General features: G+C 45.3%; 1 protein-coding gene across 2 annotated transcripts in view; it reads left to right on the top strand.

Annotated features, from left to right (window-relative positions):
• The window catches only part of FAM3B (FAM3 metabolism regulating signaling molecule B), a 52,000-nt gene that overhangs the window by 3,465 nt on the left and 29,536 nt on the right, over window positions 1–18,999 (top strand). Inside the window, exon 1 of one of the 2 annotated variants that reach the window (XM_081235159.1) lies at window positions 15,049–15,394. The exons of the other annotated variant lie outside the window; for it this stretch is intronic. Coding sequence (XP_081091285.1) covers window positions 15,376–15,394 — 19 coding nt within the window. The 5' untranslated portion in view covers window positions 15,049–15,375. Of the gene's footprint in view, window positions 1–15,048; window positions 15,395–18,999 lie in introns of those variants that run through there. 2 annotated transcript variants of the gene reach the window in all.

Genomic DNA, 18,999 nt, shown 5'->3' with positions numbered 1-18,999 from the left:
CCTTCCACCCTCCTATGGCCTTACAGGATGTGTTCCAGGACATGAAGAGCCTTTGCTTTTCCCGTAGTTGATCAGCTGGCCAGGGTCCTGAACTTTGCTCCCAACTCAGCCAAGTCTCTGGCTGCCTCAAAGCCTTATAGGACCAAGTGCAACATGCGTAAATAATGAAACGTCCGGGTGCCTACTAGCTGCAGGTTGTCTGCGCTGTTACATTCCATGCCTTAGCTCACTTAATCTCAGCAGCTCTGAAAATGGTGTTATTCCTACCATTTCACAGATTAAAAATAAAACCCCAAGGGACTTTCCTGCTGGTCCAGTGGTTAAGACTCCGCACTCCCAATGCAGGGTGCCTGGGTTTGATCCCTGGTCAGGGACCTAGATACCGCGTGCCGCAACTAAGACCCGGCGCAGCCAAATAAATTAATTAATTAAAAAAAAAAAAACCCTGAGGTTTAAGGGTATTAAATTAGTTGCTCCAAATCCATTAGTGCAGTGTGGGACAGTGGTGGAAACCCAGGTCTGTCTGACTCCAAATCCAGCATCTCTGGCCCTTTCATTTCTAAAGGGTCTGCTCAGTATTTTAGTCAGACAGCCTAAAGCAGCCATCCTCAAACTTTTTCATCTCAGGACCCCTCTGTACACTTAAAAGTGACTGAAGACCCAGAAGAGGTTTTGTTTCTGTAGGTTATGCATTTGAAATTAAAAGTGAGGACATTTAAAAATATTTGTTAACTGATTTAAAAATAACACTAGAGTATTGCATGTTAACATAAATGTTTTTATGAAAAATAATTTTACTTTCCCAAACAAAATATCTAGTGAAAAGAGTGACATTGTTTTACACTTTTGCAAATCTCTTTAATGTGCTTAGCAGAAGACAGTTGGGTTCTCACAGCACCTTTTGTATTCAGTCTGTTGCAATATGTTGTTTTGGTTGAAGGATTGGCAAAACTCTGGCCTCACATAGATATGTAGTCGGAACAGTGTGGAGTATCTTAATATACTTCTCACATAATTGTGGACATCCTTCTTTGATGCTATGCCAAAATCCAACAAATGGTAGTTTCTTAAAGATGAATTGCACCGTAGAATCTGAAAATGAATGTTTCTTACTCTGTTACGTGAAAATGTACTGGTCTATTTGGCACTTGGAATGGGTCTTTTGCCCTTGCATGATTTTGTATCATTCTGCATCCATCATTTGGAAAATGCTGGTCCACTGAGTCATGTAGACCTTCTCAGTATACAGTGGAAAGCTCCACCATACACTCCTTGGAAGATGAGCCTGGAAAAGGCAATTAATCTTATAGTGTATAAGTTTTGACCTTGCAAATTCCCTGAAGGGTCTCATGGACCCTCCAGGGGTCCTCTGACCATACTTTGAGAACTGCTGGTCTGTAGTATAAATTGAATGGTCATTGACCACAGAGCCCTGTGAGAGGACACAAAAGAAATAAAACAATTAAATCCAAGGATCCTAACACTTAAAAAGAAAAGTATGTCTAATTCAGTATGTGAAATTAAGGAAAGGCAAAAAAAAAAAAAAGGCAGTGAGCACTTAATTTTACAAAGCAGTAGGAAAAACCAAAACACTTTGGGTCTCATCCTCTGTTTGTGTACATATGTGTGAGTGAAGATGCCCAATCTATGCAGCTACTCATGACCCCAAGTCCCATCCATGCCATGGCTCCTAGACCAGCCTCCTGTGAGCGGAGGGTAGCTGGAGAGTCTGGGTTGACGAGAAGCATGTAGGGAAGAGAGGTAGCAGTGAAAAAGAGAGGCTCGGTGGAGGCCTTGAAGGAAGAGCAGGATACAGTGTAGTGGGGGAGGGTGTCCAGGTTGAGACAGGGCCACAGACTGTTCCCTCCGATCTCGCTGAAGAAGGGTGAACACAGCTTGCAGTGTGGGCAGCCAGTCAGAGCCAAGGGCAGGCTTCAGAGGGGGCCACTCCGGGTTTCAAATGGCACTTGACCAGGGTGTCTTGTGTGCTGCGTTGGCCAGACTGAGCTGTAAATGTGCTTCTATGGCACCGTCCAGCTCTGTCATCTCTCCCCTACAATACACCTACTTCATTGAAGTATACTTTATATGCGTAAAATACACACATAGCTCAATAACTTCCACCCAAATAACTTCTCCATCGCACCAGTAAGTTTTCCCCGTGCCCTTTCCCATTGAATATCTTTCCACCCCTGTGCTCAGAGGAAATCACTGTTCTATCTTTTTTCACCACAGATTAGTTTTATCCACTCTTGAACTTCATCTAAATGTGATCAGTCATTCAGTAGGTATGCATATTGTTTTTGAGAGTTATCCATGTTGTTGCACTTATCAGCAGTGCATTCTTTTTTATTGTGTTTTATTTTTTATTTTTTATTTTTTTGCGGTATGCAGGCCTCTCACTGTTGTGGCCTCTCCCGTTGCGGAGCACAGGCTCTGGATGCACAGGCTCAGCAGCCATGGCTCACGGGCCCAGCCGCTCCGCAGCAGGTGGGATCTTTCTGGACTGGGGCACGAACCCGTGTCCCCTGCATCGGCAGGCAAACTCTCAGCCACTGCGCCACCAGGGAAGCCACCTTTTTTAAAAAAAAAAACTCAGTGAGTATTTTACCCTAAGTATACCACAATTTGTTTATCTGTTTTCCTGTTGATGGACTTTTGGGTTGTATCTGGGTTTTGACTATAATCTTCTGTGGATACTATGAACATAGATGAATGCAGTTTGTTTTCTAGGGGAGAGCCTTGGGGTAGAGTTGCTGCGTTGTATGCTAAGTATATGTTTAACTTTATTGGAAAGAACAGCAGAATACACATTCTTCTCAAGCTCACATGGAATGGTCACCAAGATAGAACACATTCTGGACCATAAAACACACTTTAACAACTATAAAGTAATAGAAATTATACAACATCTGTTGTCAGACTACGATGGAATTAAACTAAAATTCAATAACAGAAAGATATCTGGAAAATCCAAAAATACATGGAGATTAAACAGCACACTTCTAAATAACACATGGGTCAAAGAAGAATTCTCAAGAGAAATTTTAAAATATTTTGGACTAAATGAAAATGAAAACACAACTTATCAAAATTTGTGGAATGCGGCCAAAGCAGTACTTAGACAACATTTACAGCATTGAATGCATGTATTAGAAAAGAAAAAAGATCTAAAGTTAATAATCTAAGTTTCTACCTTCGGAAACTAGAAAATGAAAAGCAAATCAAATCCAAAGTAAGTACAAGAAAACAAATAATAAGAATTAAAGGAGTAAAATAGAAAATAGGAAATCAATTAAACCAAAAACTAGTTCTTTGAAAAGATCAATAAAATTGATAAGCCTCTAATCAGACTAAGATAAAACAAGAGAGAACATAAATTACCAATATCAGAAATTAAATTGAAACCATCAATACAGATCCTATGGACATTAAAAGGATAATAAAGGAATACTGTGAACAACTTCTATGCCCACAAATTTCATACTCTAGATGAAATGGACAAATTCCTTAAAAGACACAATTTGCCAAAACTCACACCAGAAGAAATATCCAATTTGAATCAGCCTATATTCATTTAAAAAATTGAATCAATAATGAATAACCTTCCAAAACAGAAAGTACCAGGCCCAAATGGGTTCACTGGTGAATTCTGACAAACATTTAAGGAAGAAATTGTAATAATTCTCTACACTGTCTTTCAGAAGATAGAGGGAATACTTCCAACTCATTCTGACAGGCTATCATTACCCTATTATCAAAACCAGATAAAGACATTATAAGAAAAAAAAACTATAGACCAGTATCTCTCATGAACATAAATGCAAAATTTCTCAACAAAATATTAGCCAATAAAATCCAACAATGTATAAAAAGAATTTTACACCACAACCAAGCAGGCTTTATCTTAGCTATGCAGGAGTGAATCAGTATTCAAAAATCAATTCGTGTAATCCATCACATGAACAGGCTGAAAAAGACAAATCACATGATTGTATTAATAGATGCAGTAAAAGCATTTGACAAAATCCACCACACCCACAACACAGAGTTCATGATTAAAACTCTCAGGAAACTAGAAATACAGAGGAGCTGCCTCAACTTGATAAAGAATATCTACAAAAAAACCTACAGCTAACATCATATTTAACGGTGAGAAACTCAAGGCTTTCCCACGGAGATCAGGTACAAGGCAAGGATGTCCCCTCTCACTACTCCAGTACTAGACATTCTGTCTATTCAATAAGCCTAATAAGAAAAAGAAAGAAAAGGTATACACATTGGGGAGGAAGAACTAAAACTGTCTTTGTTCACAGATGCCATGGTCATCTATGTAGAAAATCCAAAGATCAACCAAAAAAAACTTTTGGAACTAAGTGATTATAGCAAGGTGGCAGGATACAAAGTTTATCAATTTGACATAAAAGTCCATCTTCTTCTATATATCAGCAATGAACAAGTGGAATTTGACATTAAGAACACAATACCTTTGAATTAGCACCCCCCAAAATGAAATACTTAGGTATACGTCTAACAAAAGGTGTACAAAATCTATATGAGGAAAACTACCGTACTCTGGTGAACAAGACCAAAGAAAAACTGAATAAATGGAGAGATCGTCTATGTTTGCAGACAGACACTCAGTATGTTGAAGCTGTCAGTTCTGCCCAACGTGATCAGTAGATGCAATGCCATCCCAATCAAAGCCCTTGGTTTTGCATGTTGGCAAACTGACTCTAAAGTTTATTTGTAGAGGCAAAAGACCCAGAATAGCCAACACAATATTAAAGGAAACGACCAAAGTCAGAAGACTGTCACTACCCGACTCCAATACTTACTGTAAAGCTACAATAATCAAGGCAGTGTGATATTGGTGAAAGAAAAGGCAAATAGATCAAGGGAACAGAATAGAGAGCTCAGAAATAGACCTGCGTTAAGTATAGTTAACCGATCTTTGACAAAGGAGCAAAGGCAATACAGTGGAACAAAGACAGTCTCTTTAACAACTGGTGCTGAAACAACTGGACATTCATGTGCAAAAAATGAATCTAGACACAAATCTTTTTTTTTGGGGGGGGGCAGGGTACGCGGGCCTCTCACTGTTGTGGCCTCTCCCGTTGCGGAACACAGGCTCCCGACGCGCAAGCTCAGCCGCCATGGCTCACGGGCCTAGCCACTCCGCGGCATGTGGGATCTTCCCGGACCGGGGCACGAACCTGTGTCCCCTGCATCGGCAGGCGGACTCTCAACCACTGCGCCACCAGGGAAGCCCTAGACACAAATCTTATACCCTTTACAAAAATTAACTCAAAACTATAAAAATCCTAGAAGTTAGCATGGGAGAAAACCTATGACCTTGGGTATGGTGATGCCTTTTTTGATGCAACGCCAAAGGTACCTTCCATGAAAGAAATCATTGATAAGCTGGACTTATTAAAATTGGATACTACTACCCTGAAAAAGACAATGTCTAGAGAAACTGTAAGGCAAACTGCAGACCTTTAGCAATCTGATGAAGGACTGTTATCCAAAATACACAAAGAACTCAAAACTCAACAACAAGAATACAGACAACCTGTTAAGGTGGGCCAAAGACCTTACCAGACACCTCACCAAAGAAGATACACAGATGGCAAATAAGCATAGGAAAAGGTGCTCCACATCATATGTCATCAGGGAAATGCAAATTAGAACAAAAATAAGATACCAAAACACACCTATTTGAATGGCCAAAACCTTGAACACTGACAACACCAAATGCTGACAAGGATGTGGAGTAACAGGAACTCTCATGCATTGCTGGTGGGAGTGCAAAATGGTCCAGTCACTTTGGAAAATAGTTTGGCAGGTTCTTACAAAACTAAACATATGCTAACCATACGATCTAGCATTTGTACTCCTTTGTACTTACCCAAAGGACTGGAAAATTTATGTTCATATGAAAACCTGCACCCAGATGTTTATAGCAGCTTTATTAATAATTGCCAAAACTTGAAAGTAACCAAGATGTCCTTTAGTACATGAGTGGATGAAGAAACTCGTATGTTTAGACAATGGAATATTTCAGTGGTGAAAGGAAGTGAGTTATTAAGTCATAAAAAGATACGGAGGAACCTTAAATGTATAGTACAAAGTGACAAAAGCCAATCTGAGAAGACTATACACTGTATGGTCCCAACTACATGACATTCTGGAAAAGACAAAACTATGGAGACAATAAAAAATCAGTGATTGCCAGGGAGTAGGATGGAAGGATGTCTAGGCAGGGCAGAGGGGTTTTAAGGCAGGAAATCACTCTGTATGAGTCCATAATGATGAATATATGTCATTATACATTGGTGCAAACGTGTGCAAAACTGAGAATGAGGTCTAACGTGAACTAGACTTTTGGTGTTTATGATGTGTCGGTTCATTATAATGATGTGTAGGTTCATCAGTTCTTACAAATATACACTCTGGTGGGGATGTTGATAATGCAGGACAGGAGATATATAGGAAATTCTGTATCTTCCCCTCAATTTTGCTGTGAACCTAAAACGGCTCTAAAATTTTTGTGTTAATTAAAAAAAAAAAAAGGACGTCTAATATGTTTAGGTCCCAAGACATTAAGGTGTGGTGGAGACCACCCCCTGCTCCGAATGCCTTTCATTTGTAACCCTTGTTGGAAGAAGGAAACTGAGGTTGGTGAGGTTGGTCTTTCTTACCTTTAACTGGATGATTCCTTCCCTGTTTCTGGTCTTCCCCCTTCCCAGGGTCCTGTAGATCCTCCCGTTTCCTGGGCTCTGCCCCACGGGCAGCCTTCTGGGCCCTCATCGCAGATCAGCTCCATCACCCCACTCCCCTCGCAGGGTGCTGCCGTCTCCTGACTTGCCGGCTCTAACCGTGGAATCAGTGGTTTGCGCGTTATCCACGTGTTCACCAGAGACCTCTGAGGAAGCCCCTGTGTGTCAGGCTCTGTTCCAGGCCCTGGGATCCCAGAGATGCTCACAATGAAGCCCTGCCTTGGTGTAGCTTACATCCTGCCGAAGGAGACAGACAGTAAACAGCCCCCCAAACAAGGAAAAGAATTCGGATGGGGACAAGAGCAGAGAAGAAGAGCCATGGGGAGTGACGGGTGGGTCCGGGGAAGCCCTCTCGGAGGAGCCCCCTTTGTGTGCAGATGTGACCGTCAGGAAGGAGACATTGATAGCCTCAATCACCGGTCTCACGGGTCGTCTGAGGGCCTTTTAATGTCTTCTTCTCCGTATATTTTACATCTCCTGCTTGTTTTCCTCTCTCACTGTAACGTCCTTCTAACACCCCAGCATCCTGGTGCTCTCCATTAGTCTGAGCTCGCCATCTCTCTGTGCCCCCAGGGATGCGCCCCCCAGCCCTGTGGAAGCGTACCAGGAAGCCACATGTTACCCAAGGGCACTTGTTAACCCCCCGAGTTAGAGCTGAGGAGTCTGACAGTAGACTCTGCACACTAAGTAATCAGGAGCCCAACTCCATTGACGTAGACGTTAACCTCAAGTGAACAGCTTGTGTTGAATTATATCCTATTTTGAATGGACTGGGCTGTCCAGGAATTTTCAAGCCTTGAATATATACAATTTTAAAAGATGGTCCTGCTGTGGTAATGACTCAGACCCCTAGCAAAAGCAAACACATATCTTTTCTGGAGAAAATTATTTTCACAAGCCTCAAGACATTCTTCTGTATAGTTTTTTAAATGCACTCTCCAGTGCACATCCAGGAAAACAGCTTCCATGCCTTTCAGACAAATCAAGATCATCAGATGTAGGCTGTTTACTAGGTAGACTGATGATGACTAATGAACTAAAAGCAGCCTTTGAGATACCTTCAGGAAACAGAATTTTATTAAAAAGTCATTAACAGTTTTGAAAAAGAACCCAATAGAATTTCTGGAAATAAAAAAAATACACAGTAACAAAAGCAACAAACTCAAGGAACAGGTGTAGCTGCAGATTCCATAGAGCTGAACACGTAATTAGTGACCTGGAGGGAAAGTCAGAAAAAGCTACACACGGAGCAAATAAAGACAAAGGGTGAGTGATGTTAGGGAGACCCAGTGATAAGGTCTCACAGCTACAGAAGGAGAAGAGGGGAAGTTCGTTTCCAGAAATTTCTGGACATTTCAATGCATTTAATCTCCAGCTGTATGATAAATAAGAAAAAACAGAATTGACTTAATTGTAAAGAAGTTAAACCTAATTATGTAAAAAAATATTTTTAAGTCTTAACATTTTATGTGCTACAGCTTTTTGAGATGGAGAATTAAACTTAGGAAGCAAAGTTATTCACAGATACAAGTAGATGGAACTTAGGGATCATGACTATTAAACTACTATTATTAGAGGCCCTGGAGTTGTCCTGTTGCTGTGATTTAAGCAAGTAGATAAACTCACAGAGGGAGCAAGTGTGGAGTCACTTGGAATCCTGGAGAATCCTGGCTCACTAACTGATGAATTTTGTGACATTTGATGTTTCACTTTGCCATTTGTAAAATGGTTCAGATGTCTTCCCTTTGGCCTATTGTGTGGTTGAAAAAGATTTCTCAGTGAAACGTCCAGAACAGAGCATGTCCCGTGGTGGGGAGGCTCCATGGCTGGAGGGTGGTAACTGTCATGAACAGTCAGCTGAGTTCAAAGTGCATGTGGAAGGTAAAGATGGACTTATTTACAAAACACAAAGAGACTCACAGACTTAGATACCAGACTTATGGTTACCAGGGGGAAGGGCGTGGGGGAGGTATAGAATAGATTAGGAGTTTGGGATTGACATGTACCCACTGCTATATTTAAAATAGATAACCAACAAGGACCTACTGTATAGCACAGGGAACTCTGCTCAGTACTCTGTAATAACCTAAATGGGGGAAAAAAATTGAAAAAGAATAGATACATGTATATGGATAACTGAATCACTTTGCTGTATACCTGAAACTAACACAACATTGCTAATTAGTATACTAATTACTAATACACTCCAATATAAACTAAAAAAAATTTTTAAATATTAAAAAAAAAGTTCATGTGGAAAGTAAACATGCAAGAATCGCTAGGAAATACCTAAGCAGAAGGAAATAAGGCAGAAAGAACAGAATATAAAGTCAGACATGGACACGATTACACATGGGACTTAATATGAGTAAGGGGCATTTCAGATCAATGGAGGGAGATTTTCATTCAACAAACAGTGAACAGCTGGCTGGCCAGCTAGAGGAAAATAAGTTTGGATTTCCATCCAAATTTAATCTAGAGGGATCAAATATTTTAATTAAAAAATGAGAAAATATGGGGAAAGGGAGGGAGAAAATGTCCTTTCTAAGCAAAACAAAGCTCAACAAACTGTAAAAAGAAAGATAAAAAAATTTTTAACTGCTTAGGGGGAAAAATCTCATTCTCAAGAACAAACAGGGAAGAAGATTTTTTATTACCTACAATAAGGAAATAATAAATACAGGATTGTAAAAGCTATAATACACAATTTAGAATTATATATCCATATGTACAGGAGACGTCCCTTTGTGTAGAAAGCAAGGGCGCTTTACACTATATTTATATATGCGAGGGTGTCCCCTCCCTTCTCAGCTCCTTGCTATTGTGGTTGCTTCACATCGAAGTGTTTTAAGGAAAGCCTCTTCTTTTTTTTTTTAACACTCCACACTTCCAGTACAAGGGGCACACTTTCGATCCCTGGTAGGGGAACTAAGATCCCACATGCCACATGGCATGGCTAAATAAAATAAAATAAAAGAAGAGAAAAAGAAAAAGAAAAAAAAAGAAAGAATGGTTAATTGAGACCTTAGAGTACCATCCCCTGACCAGCCGTGCCAACTTGGATTGATTTGTAGCGACTGTGGACACTGTGTTGAAAAGGGTTCTATGATTTCATCCAGACTCAGTAGGAAAGATGCTCAGTTTGGGACTACCCTGGTGGTGCATTGGATAAGACTCCACTCTCCCAATGCTGGAGGTCCAGGTTCGATTCCTGGTCAGGGAACTAGGTCCCACATGCATGCCGCAGCTAAGTTTGCCTGCCACAACTAAGGAGACTGCGAGTCGCAATGAAGGAGTCCTGAAGCCACAACCAAGGAGCCCTGAAGCCACAGCTAAGGAGCCCGCCTGCCACAAATAAGACTCGGCACAACCAAATAAATAAAAATCAATCAACCTGTTTTTTTAAACAGAACAGAGTCACACGTTTATTTTTATTTTATTTTTGACTGTGTTGGGTCTTCGTTTCTGTGTGAGGGCTTTCTCTAGTTGTGGCAAGCGGGGACCACTCTTCATCGCGGTGCGCGGGCCTCTCACTACCGCGGCCTCTCTTGTTGTGGAGCACAGGCTCCAGACGCGCAGGCTCAGTAGTTGTGGCTCACGGGCCTAGTTGCTCCGCGGCATGTGGGATCTTCCCAGACCAGGGCTCGAACCCGTGTCCCCTGCATTAGTAGGCAGATTCTCAACCACTGTGCCACCAGGGAAGCCCCAGAATGTCTATTTCTTTTTTTTTTTTTTTCGGAAAGCCTCTTCTTAAATGTCAGTGCTTTCCCAAAGTAAGCAAGTAAGGTGAAAATCAAGCAATAAAAAATTATCCTTGAAAAGCCTTTAAAAATTTTTTTTAATATATTTATTTATTTATTCATTGGCTGCTTTGGGTCTTCGTTGCTGCGCATGGGCTTTCTCTAGTTGCAGTGAACGGGGTATACTCTGTTGCAGTGCATGGACTTCTCATTGCGGTGGCTTCTCTTTGTTGCAGAGCACAGGCTCTAGGTGCGCAGGCTTCAGTAGTTGTGGCACGCGGGCTCAGTAATTATGGCTCGCCGGCTCTAGAGCACAGGCTCAGTAGTTGTGCTGCATGGGATCAGTTGCTCCGCGGCATGTGGGATCTCCCGGGACCAGGGCTCAAACCCGTGTGTCCTGCATTGGCAGGTGGACTCTGTTTTTTTTTTAATATAAATTTATTTATTTATTTATTTTTGGCTGCGTCGGGTCTTTGTTGCTGCGCGCGGGCCTTCTCTAATTGCATTGAGCGGGGGCTACTCTTCACTGCAGTGCATGGGCTTCTTATTGCGGTGGGTTCTCTTGTTGCGGAGCGCGGGCTCTAGGCACGTGGGCTTCAGCAGTTGTGGCGCACGGGCTTCAGTAGTTGTGGCTTGCAGGCTCTAGAGCGCAGGCTCAGTAATTGTGGCTCACGGGCCTAGCTGTTCCGCGGCATGTGGGATCTTCCCAGACCAGGGCTCGAACCCGTGTCCCCTGCATTGGCAGGCAGATTCTTAACCACTGTGCCACCAGGGAAGTCCCCAGGCAGATTCTTAACCGCTGCGCCACCAGGGAAGTCCCCGAAAAGCCTTTGAAATGAAACATGCACAAACACAGCTGGGGGGCAGGGGAGTGGGGCATGTCAGTGAATACAACATCCATCCGGGTCTGTTTTGGCAAAATCTCAGGATTACCAGTAGACAAGCCCAGAAGTTCTTCTAGGAATTTATTTATCGACTTGTTTCACGTAAGTGAAACATTCTATGTGAGAGGTTTTCATTACAGAGTAGTAATCCTAACAAAAGGTGGAAAAGAAACAGCTGGTAAATTGTGGTCCATCTTTGCTGTAGGATGCTCTGCAGGTGTGGAAAGAAAGAGGAAGAGCTCTGTGTATACAAGCAGCTCGCTCTCCAAGGTATCTTGAGAAGCGAGATGTGGGTCAGAGTGAGAGGACGTTACGGTTTGTTAAAGTGTGGGGGGAAGATACTCTTATTTGTTGAATATGTACAGAGAACTTCTGGAAGGACACCCAAGAAATGAATAACCTTGGTTCTCTGTTGGATAGAGAGGATGCAGGAGTAAGGAGGTGGTTTATCACTACCTACCTTTTAATATACGTTTACAAATTGAACTATGTATATGTATTATCTAGTCCACAAGTTATTTCTCGAGGCTACTATAATCAGAAAAAAAAAAGGCTAACAACTTAATAGAAAAATGGGCAACGTATGTCACTAGATAGTTCCTTGAAAAAGAAATATGCACAACATAGGGAACTCAATGCTCTGTGGTGACCTACACGAGAAGGAAATCCAAAAAATAGGGGATATATGTATACGTATAGCTGATTCACTTTGCTGTACGTATAAACTAGCACAATACTGTAAAGCAACTATACTCCAATAAAAAAACAATAAAAAATTAAAAAAAGAAATACACACAGATCACAAATGGCTTTTAAACTTGTGAAAGCATGCCAAGGTCATCACTTTAGTGAGAGATCCAATTAGAACAATACTAAGATTTTTTTCAACAATAGATTAGTATAGATCAAAAAGTTGGATAATACGGTGTGTTGGGAAAGGTATGAACAAATAGGCATTCTCATATGCTGATGGTGGGCGTGTAAATGGGTATAACTTCTCTGTTGAGCTGTGGGAAGTATCTGGTAAAATGCAGAATTCACAGACCCTTTAATTCAGTAATTCACTTCTAGGAATTTGTTTTAAATCCACCCCAATATTTATGCCAAGGTGGATGCACAAATGTGTTCACTGCGGCATTATTAATAGCAGAAAAGACTGAAGATAACCAAAAATGTCCTTCTGCAGCCTACTTAAAGAATAGGTTCATGCAACAATAGAATATGTGGTGAAAAGATCCATAATCCAACAGTAAAAGATGGTTCATCAAACAATAAAAGAATAGAATAATAAAAGAATAGAACAATAAAACACTAAAAGAATCCAGTGGTAGAATAGAATACAAAAGTCAAGTAAGCAGGCCAAGTCTGTGTGTGCTTATGTACTATGCTCTCTGAGATATTATAAATAACGTAAAAGGTAAGTTGTGAAATACCATGTACAACATGATATCTTGTGTGTAAAAACGATGAGGGAAATATGTATGGGCTTGCGTAAGCAGAGAATAGCTCTGAAGGCTATAGGGACAGTGGCGGTCTCTGAGGAGGGAACTCTGGACCTGGGGGTGGGGTGCATGTACCTGTGGAGGGGACTCCTATGGATCAGGCTTGCTGTGGGGAGAGGGGCTATTAGAGAGAGAAGAGCTTTGAAGATGAGCCAGTGGCCCAGGGAAACATGAGGTTGGGAGGGGGAGTGAAGCAGAGGGTGTATTATTTTTCAGTGCACGTTTATTTTCAAAATTTTAAAAGTAAAGTGGCTTTATAGTATGCTCAGGGAAATGCAATAGCTTTTTCATTTTTATGTGTTTCCAGTCTTTTTATATGCATCAGTGTCCACTGGTTGTTCCTGCTTTTTCACTTATATGCATTTCATGTACATTTTTCATGTGTATTACAAGTAATGTTTGCCCCTGATACCTATCATTTTATACACTGAGATATCACCCACATCCTTCAGGATGACTACTATAAAAGTTTTAAAGAACAGAAAATAATGTGCTGGTGAGGATGTGGAGAAATTGGAACACTTGTGCACTGTTATTAGGAGTGTCAAATGGTGCAGCCCCTATGGACAACAGTATGATGGTTCCTCAGAAAAATTAAAATAGAATTACCATATGATCCGGCAATCCCACTTCAGGTATATACCCAAAAGAACTGAAAAGATATTTACACACCTATGTTCACAGCGGCATTCTTCACACTAGTTAAGTGGTGGAAACAACCCAAGTGTTCATCAAGGGATGAATGGAGAAACAAGATGTGGTCTATCTATACATGTCATGGAATATTATTCAGCCTTAAAAAGAATTGAAATCCCGTCACCTGCTACAACATGAATGAACGTTGGGGACATTACACTAAGGGAAATAAGCCAGTCATAACAAGACAAACACTGCATGATTCCACTGATATGAGGCATCTGAAGTAGTCAAAGTCTGGAAAGAGAAAATAGAATGGTGGTTACCAGGTGCTGGGGGGAAGGAGGTGAGGAGTTGGTGATTAATAGTAGCAGAGCTTGAGTTTTGCAAGATGAAAAAGTTCTGGAGTTCTGTTGTGCAATAATGTGAATATCCTTAACACTACTGAACTGTACACTTAAAAGTGTATATTTTTTAATTTGGTAAAAGGTGATAAATTTTATGTTACGCACTTTTTGACCACGTTTAAAAAAAAAAAACTGAAAGCAAACCCAGAGACAAAAGCTCCATCTCTGAAATGAAGTGAGCTCAAGACAAAGGTGAGATTCTTGGCAGATGAAACCAACACGCCCTTTAACGAGCTGATTGATGTGTGTTTTGTAATTGTTAGGCACAGTTTGAGAATGACTCCTGAGTATTTGCTGTAGAGCAGCTCAGAAAGGCATCCACACTGAAACGAGCCATGCTCGGGCTGGGTACTGTTCTAAAGTCCTGGGGAAGGACTGAGACCCCTGTCTTCTGTTCCCTCTGATTTAGAAGACAGCAGGCAGAGGGTGACCTAGAAAAATAAGGCCACACTGTCCACAGGGCATGTGTCCCCAGGCCCCCTGGATGGCACCGGACAGGAGCTTCTCAGGAGGCAAAGACGGTGGTAGAGGGCGGGTCACAGCCAAGCCCCACGTGACACCCCAGGGTACTTTGCGTCACTGTGGAAGCCTCTGGGCTTTCTCGGGGGAGCAGAACTGCAGGAGCCAGTGGACACCGAGGGTGGCGACCCTGCCTCTCTGGAACTCTTTTTCCACAAAAGTGACCAACTGCCCTTGGAGCCTTAACTTACCCTTGGGAGCCCGAGGCCTCTGTGACTACAGTGGTTTCAAAAGCTCTGTAAAACCTGATGGATGTCTGGAATGCAAGCCCACATGTGGCCTGGAGAAGCAGCTGCTCTTGCTTGGACGTGGGCCATCTTCTGGGAAGCCTAACTCCCGCCAGAGCCTGGCCTCCTGTAAACCCAAGGACCTGCAGGCCTGCCACCCTGACCATGGGGCCTGGGACATCGTGCTCACCCTATTTTCCCGGATCAACCAGAAGCAAAGGAGGAAGCCTGCTGGGCTGTGCAAACAGCAGCGGGCAGGAAGTTAAACAGCCTTCGAACGGGGACCTGGACTTCGAACCTGGATTTCCCTGGAACTTGGCTTTGACGTCTCAAAGGCTCAGAGGATGCCTGATATGCCTATCTCGGCGGTCCCTTGACTTTGTGAGACATTCGATTGGGGTCTGGGGCCGCCGACCGTAAAGGGACGGCGTCCTCCCTTCGGAGCAAAACCCGCCCGTTCTCTCTGCTCCCCAGTCAGCCTGGGCCGCCGAGCCGGAGCTCGAGGGCGCCTCCAGCGCACCTGCCCCGCGCACCTGCCCCGCGCACCGGCCCGCCCTCCCCGCCGCCGACCGGCCCCCGGGGCGTGTCGCCCAGGGGTCCGCCCAGTCCTTGCGAGGCTCCGTCGGTCGCCCTGAGCTGCGGCCCAGGCTCCGGAGGGTCCGGAGCCGCAGCTGGAAGATGCGCCCCGCGGCTGCCGGTGAGTGCGGGCGGAGGGAAGGGGGACCCGGCACGGGAGACTCGCCCCCCCGCCCTACCTGGCACCCGGCACGCTGAGCCAGAGGTGGAGGCGGCACGGGCTGGGAGGGAGGGGCTTCTCTGGGACCTGAGCTCAGGAAGGCGCCCAGCGAATCCAGCAGGGGCAAATGGGCTGGGGTTTCCCGCCGCCTCCCTGCCGGTTGCCACTGCCCCAGCTGCGTGCAGGGCCGGGGTGCGGGCACATTAGTGACTGTGACGGTTTGCCTGGAAAGTAGGTGTTGGCTGAGCGCAGCTAGAGCAGGACCCAGGGAGGCCCAGAGGGAGAGGGCTCCCTCCAGCCGAGCGCAGCTGCCGGTAGGGGCGCGCCCCGGCCCCCGCCCCCATCTCCAACCTTCTGGACCGGGAGGGGGGCTGCGGGGCGCCGCTTAGAGGCACTTGCGGACTCCACCTGGGGCTCCTCGGGCTGCCGTCAAAGGTCATGAGCCGCAGGTCCACCTGACCAACCAGGGAAATGATGAAAAGTGCGGAGACAGGGAGACAACCCCTTTTCAGTCACCTGCCTGTGGGTGGGTGAGAAGTGGGGACTCATTAGCATGGATTGTCCCTTATGATAACAGTCCCGGTAGCATCTTTCTATAAGGCTTCCCCACACACACCATTCTATCAAACTACTTGAGCCTGAGAAGATTTGGGGGGAAAAACAGGAAGGAGGAAAGAAAACCTCCGACTCTTAACGAGCCGTTCCATCTCCCACTGCCCGCCCTCCTGACGGTGGCCTCCGTGAGCCTCTCCTGCCCGCCTGCCTGCCTGCGTATGCAAGGCGCTCTGGGGTCCCGGAACCGACGGCCTCTGGCACACATTCCCTTTCTCAGTGGTTTTGCTGTTTCTTCCTGTAATCTGAGGAATCTGGAGTCCTCCCAGAGCAAGGCAGCGTACTGTGCAAATATTAAAAGTCCAACCCTGGAAAGTTCTCTTGCCCTCTCTAGGGACCAGCTCCCCACCTCTCTCAGTGGCAGGTCATTGCCTCCAGGTGTTTGTTTGACTCTGTGGTCTCCTTCCTTCCTCAGTGGCGTTCTGGTTGTGCGGCCTCACTAGAGAAAGCTCTGAGCACCCCCTTTCTGCTCCATCCCCAATGGGTAGGAAAGCCAAATTTTAAGACTTTTTATTTGTGTAAAATATTCAAGTTTTCTACAAAACCATTTATTCGTGAAGAGCACTGTCTCTGGTAACTTGTGTGCATTGTAGGATAAATGCAAGGAGCTACATATCTCTTTTCTTGGGAGAAAAGATCTCCCTGGGGGCACTGACTTTCATTACAGCTATTTTGGAAGAATTTTTTTCATTATGCCTGTATTATATACTTATCGTGCAATTTTGCTGCTCACTTAGTGGAAAATGGTGAATATAATCAGATTGCTTTCCCTCCGTCCACAGCTTTTTCGCATGCAGCCCTTGTGATTCATTTGTGAGCTATGTGGTCCTTTCATATCAAGGTTTGAGGTCACACCAGGTTGGCATATATCCAGGTGTGTGGCTGTCAGAGAAATTACTCACAGAAGCTCAGGGTCACATCACTTTTGATTTTGTGAGCTAAAGATTAGGTAACGTTCATGGAAGCAGCATTTCCCTCGATGCTTCAGTCAAGCCCCAGGTCTGTCCCATGTAGGGACACAGCTCACAAGAAGGACATTCAGACTAAAGGGATGAAGTAAATTAAGCCACCACCACTCTTCACAAGCTAGAGGAAGCTTCCCAGAGCAGTCATCCTAATTCCTCAAAATTAAGGGCGTTGGCATGTGAACTTTGGAAGGTGGGTTACCTTGCCAACCTGCTGAGGTGTTCAGCTGTGACACTTCCCAGCCCTACTGCCAAAAAGCCTCCGTCAGCAGGACAGTGACAACAGTGGACACTGGGGCCAGCAGAGCCTGGAGCCACAAAGCAGCTGCACCCCAAGTCTGGCATATCCACCCCTCAGGGACAAGAGGCACAGGTGTGCCTGCCTCAAGTCGAGGGAATGTGGGTTCCTGTGGGGAGGTGGCCAGTGACAAAGCTCATCCTCATCCACTTCATGTGGAAGGAAATCCCTCCAGAGTGTGGCCTTATGGGTTCAGAATGGCCCTCTGCAGCACCCCTGGGTTGGATGGGAGGGGGATCCTGAAACCCCCCCTTACTTGTAGCCTGCCTTCGTGTACACTGGCTTCAGGACTGCTTTGTCCTCCAGCCTAAGTGAAGTGTCAGGGCCAGCCTGAGACCCCCAAGCATCTGAGGATGGAGTGAGGGCAGGACACACACACATGCACCCTAAAAGAGAGCCTCTGAGGAAGAAGTTCCGGCTTGCTACCTGTGCTCGGGGTTGGCCTTTGCTCTAATACTCACGGGCGCCTGCTGGGTGGAAGCGCTTAGGATGTGTCCATGGGCTGATGTCGACTTTATTACCTTATGAGAAAAGGCCAGATCCTGGTCACAGGGCCACAGACGGTTCGCGGACTCTGTGTACTTGCCCTACCTCCCCACCAACTCTGAAGCTGCTGGACCCCTCCTTCCAGGGCAGGTCCTCCCCCCGCCCCCCAGCGCTGTCTTAGCTGAGTCCCTGAGCCCTCGCCTTTCCCAGGACAAATCCTCGCCCGTGCCCGCCCCATCCCGGGTTCAGGGTCCACCGCCAGCCCGTGCCCCAGCTTCTCACGGTGAACTGGTCCCAGTGCGCGCTGCTGGGTCCGCCTCCCTCCCCGAGCTGGTTCTGGCTCCAGTCATGGCTTCCGCAGCCACGGCAGGAAACCTGGCCTGAGGTCCACCGCTGCGCCCCTTACCCGGAGCACAGACGCTTTGTAGCCTTCCCAGGAGCCCTGGAAAATGTCCAGGGAGGGGTGCCTGTGGTCCCACAAGCCCGGGGCTCACAGCGCGCCTTGTGAGGACACGTGGGCTTTTATTCTCTCCCGTTGTCTTCCCTGTCACTTCCACCCATGTGTCCTTGTCCACCTGGGGACCAAACCGTGCCTCCCTTCCATGCGGGGAGGAAGGTATCTGAGAGGTGACATCGTGCTCCCTTTCAGTCATCTCCGAATCAAAAGCAACTCTTCACTCAAAGATCTCACCCGTGACACTCCGAAGATCTGAATAATCTCTGCTTTGCCAATTTTCCTCAAATACGACACTTGGATGAAATAGTCTGGCTGTGGTTCGACACACAGGACCCTGAACTATTGTTTTTGAACCTGAGACTCTTATCGATGCTGAATCCATGTTTCCAGCAGTCAGATCACACTGTTCACTCAGGGTGCATCCAGCGGCGTTTTCTGGAACATCCTGTGACCCTCGCACCGTCCTAGTTATGCGGGCACAGACCTGGAGGGGAGAGCCATGGTGGGCAGCGCCGACAAGGCATGTGAAGGGCTGACCTGAGGGTGCCTGTGCAGGCTTCACCCAGGAGGCCACAGAGCCGCACTGGAGTCCTTGAAGGAGGGGACAGGTGGCCAGGGGTCTGGAGGAGAGCGCCCTGGGGGCCGAGGGACAAACCCGTCCCCAGAGTACAGCAGGAAAGGGCAGCCACTGCAGTGGGTCAGCACGGCTGGAGCACAGAGCAAACAAAGGAATCTCCAGGACAGCGCG

The sequence above is a fragment of the Mesoplodon bidens genome, assembly GCF_964165515.1.
Source record: "Mesoplodon bidens genome assembly, chromosome: 5".
NCBI classification, from domain to species: Eukaryota; Metazoa; Chordata; class Mammalia; order Artiodactyla; family Ziphiidae; genus Mesoplodon; species Mesoplodon bidens.
Note: the sequence above shows the minus strand (reverse complement) of the source record. Positions and strands in the feature narration are given on the sequence as shown.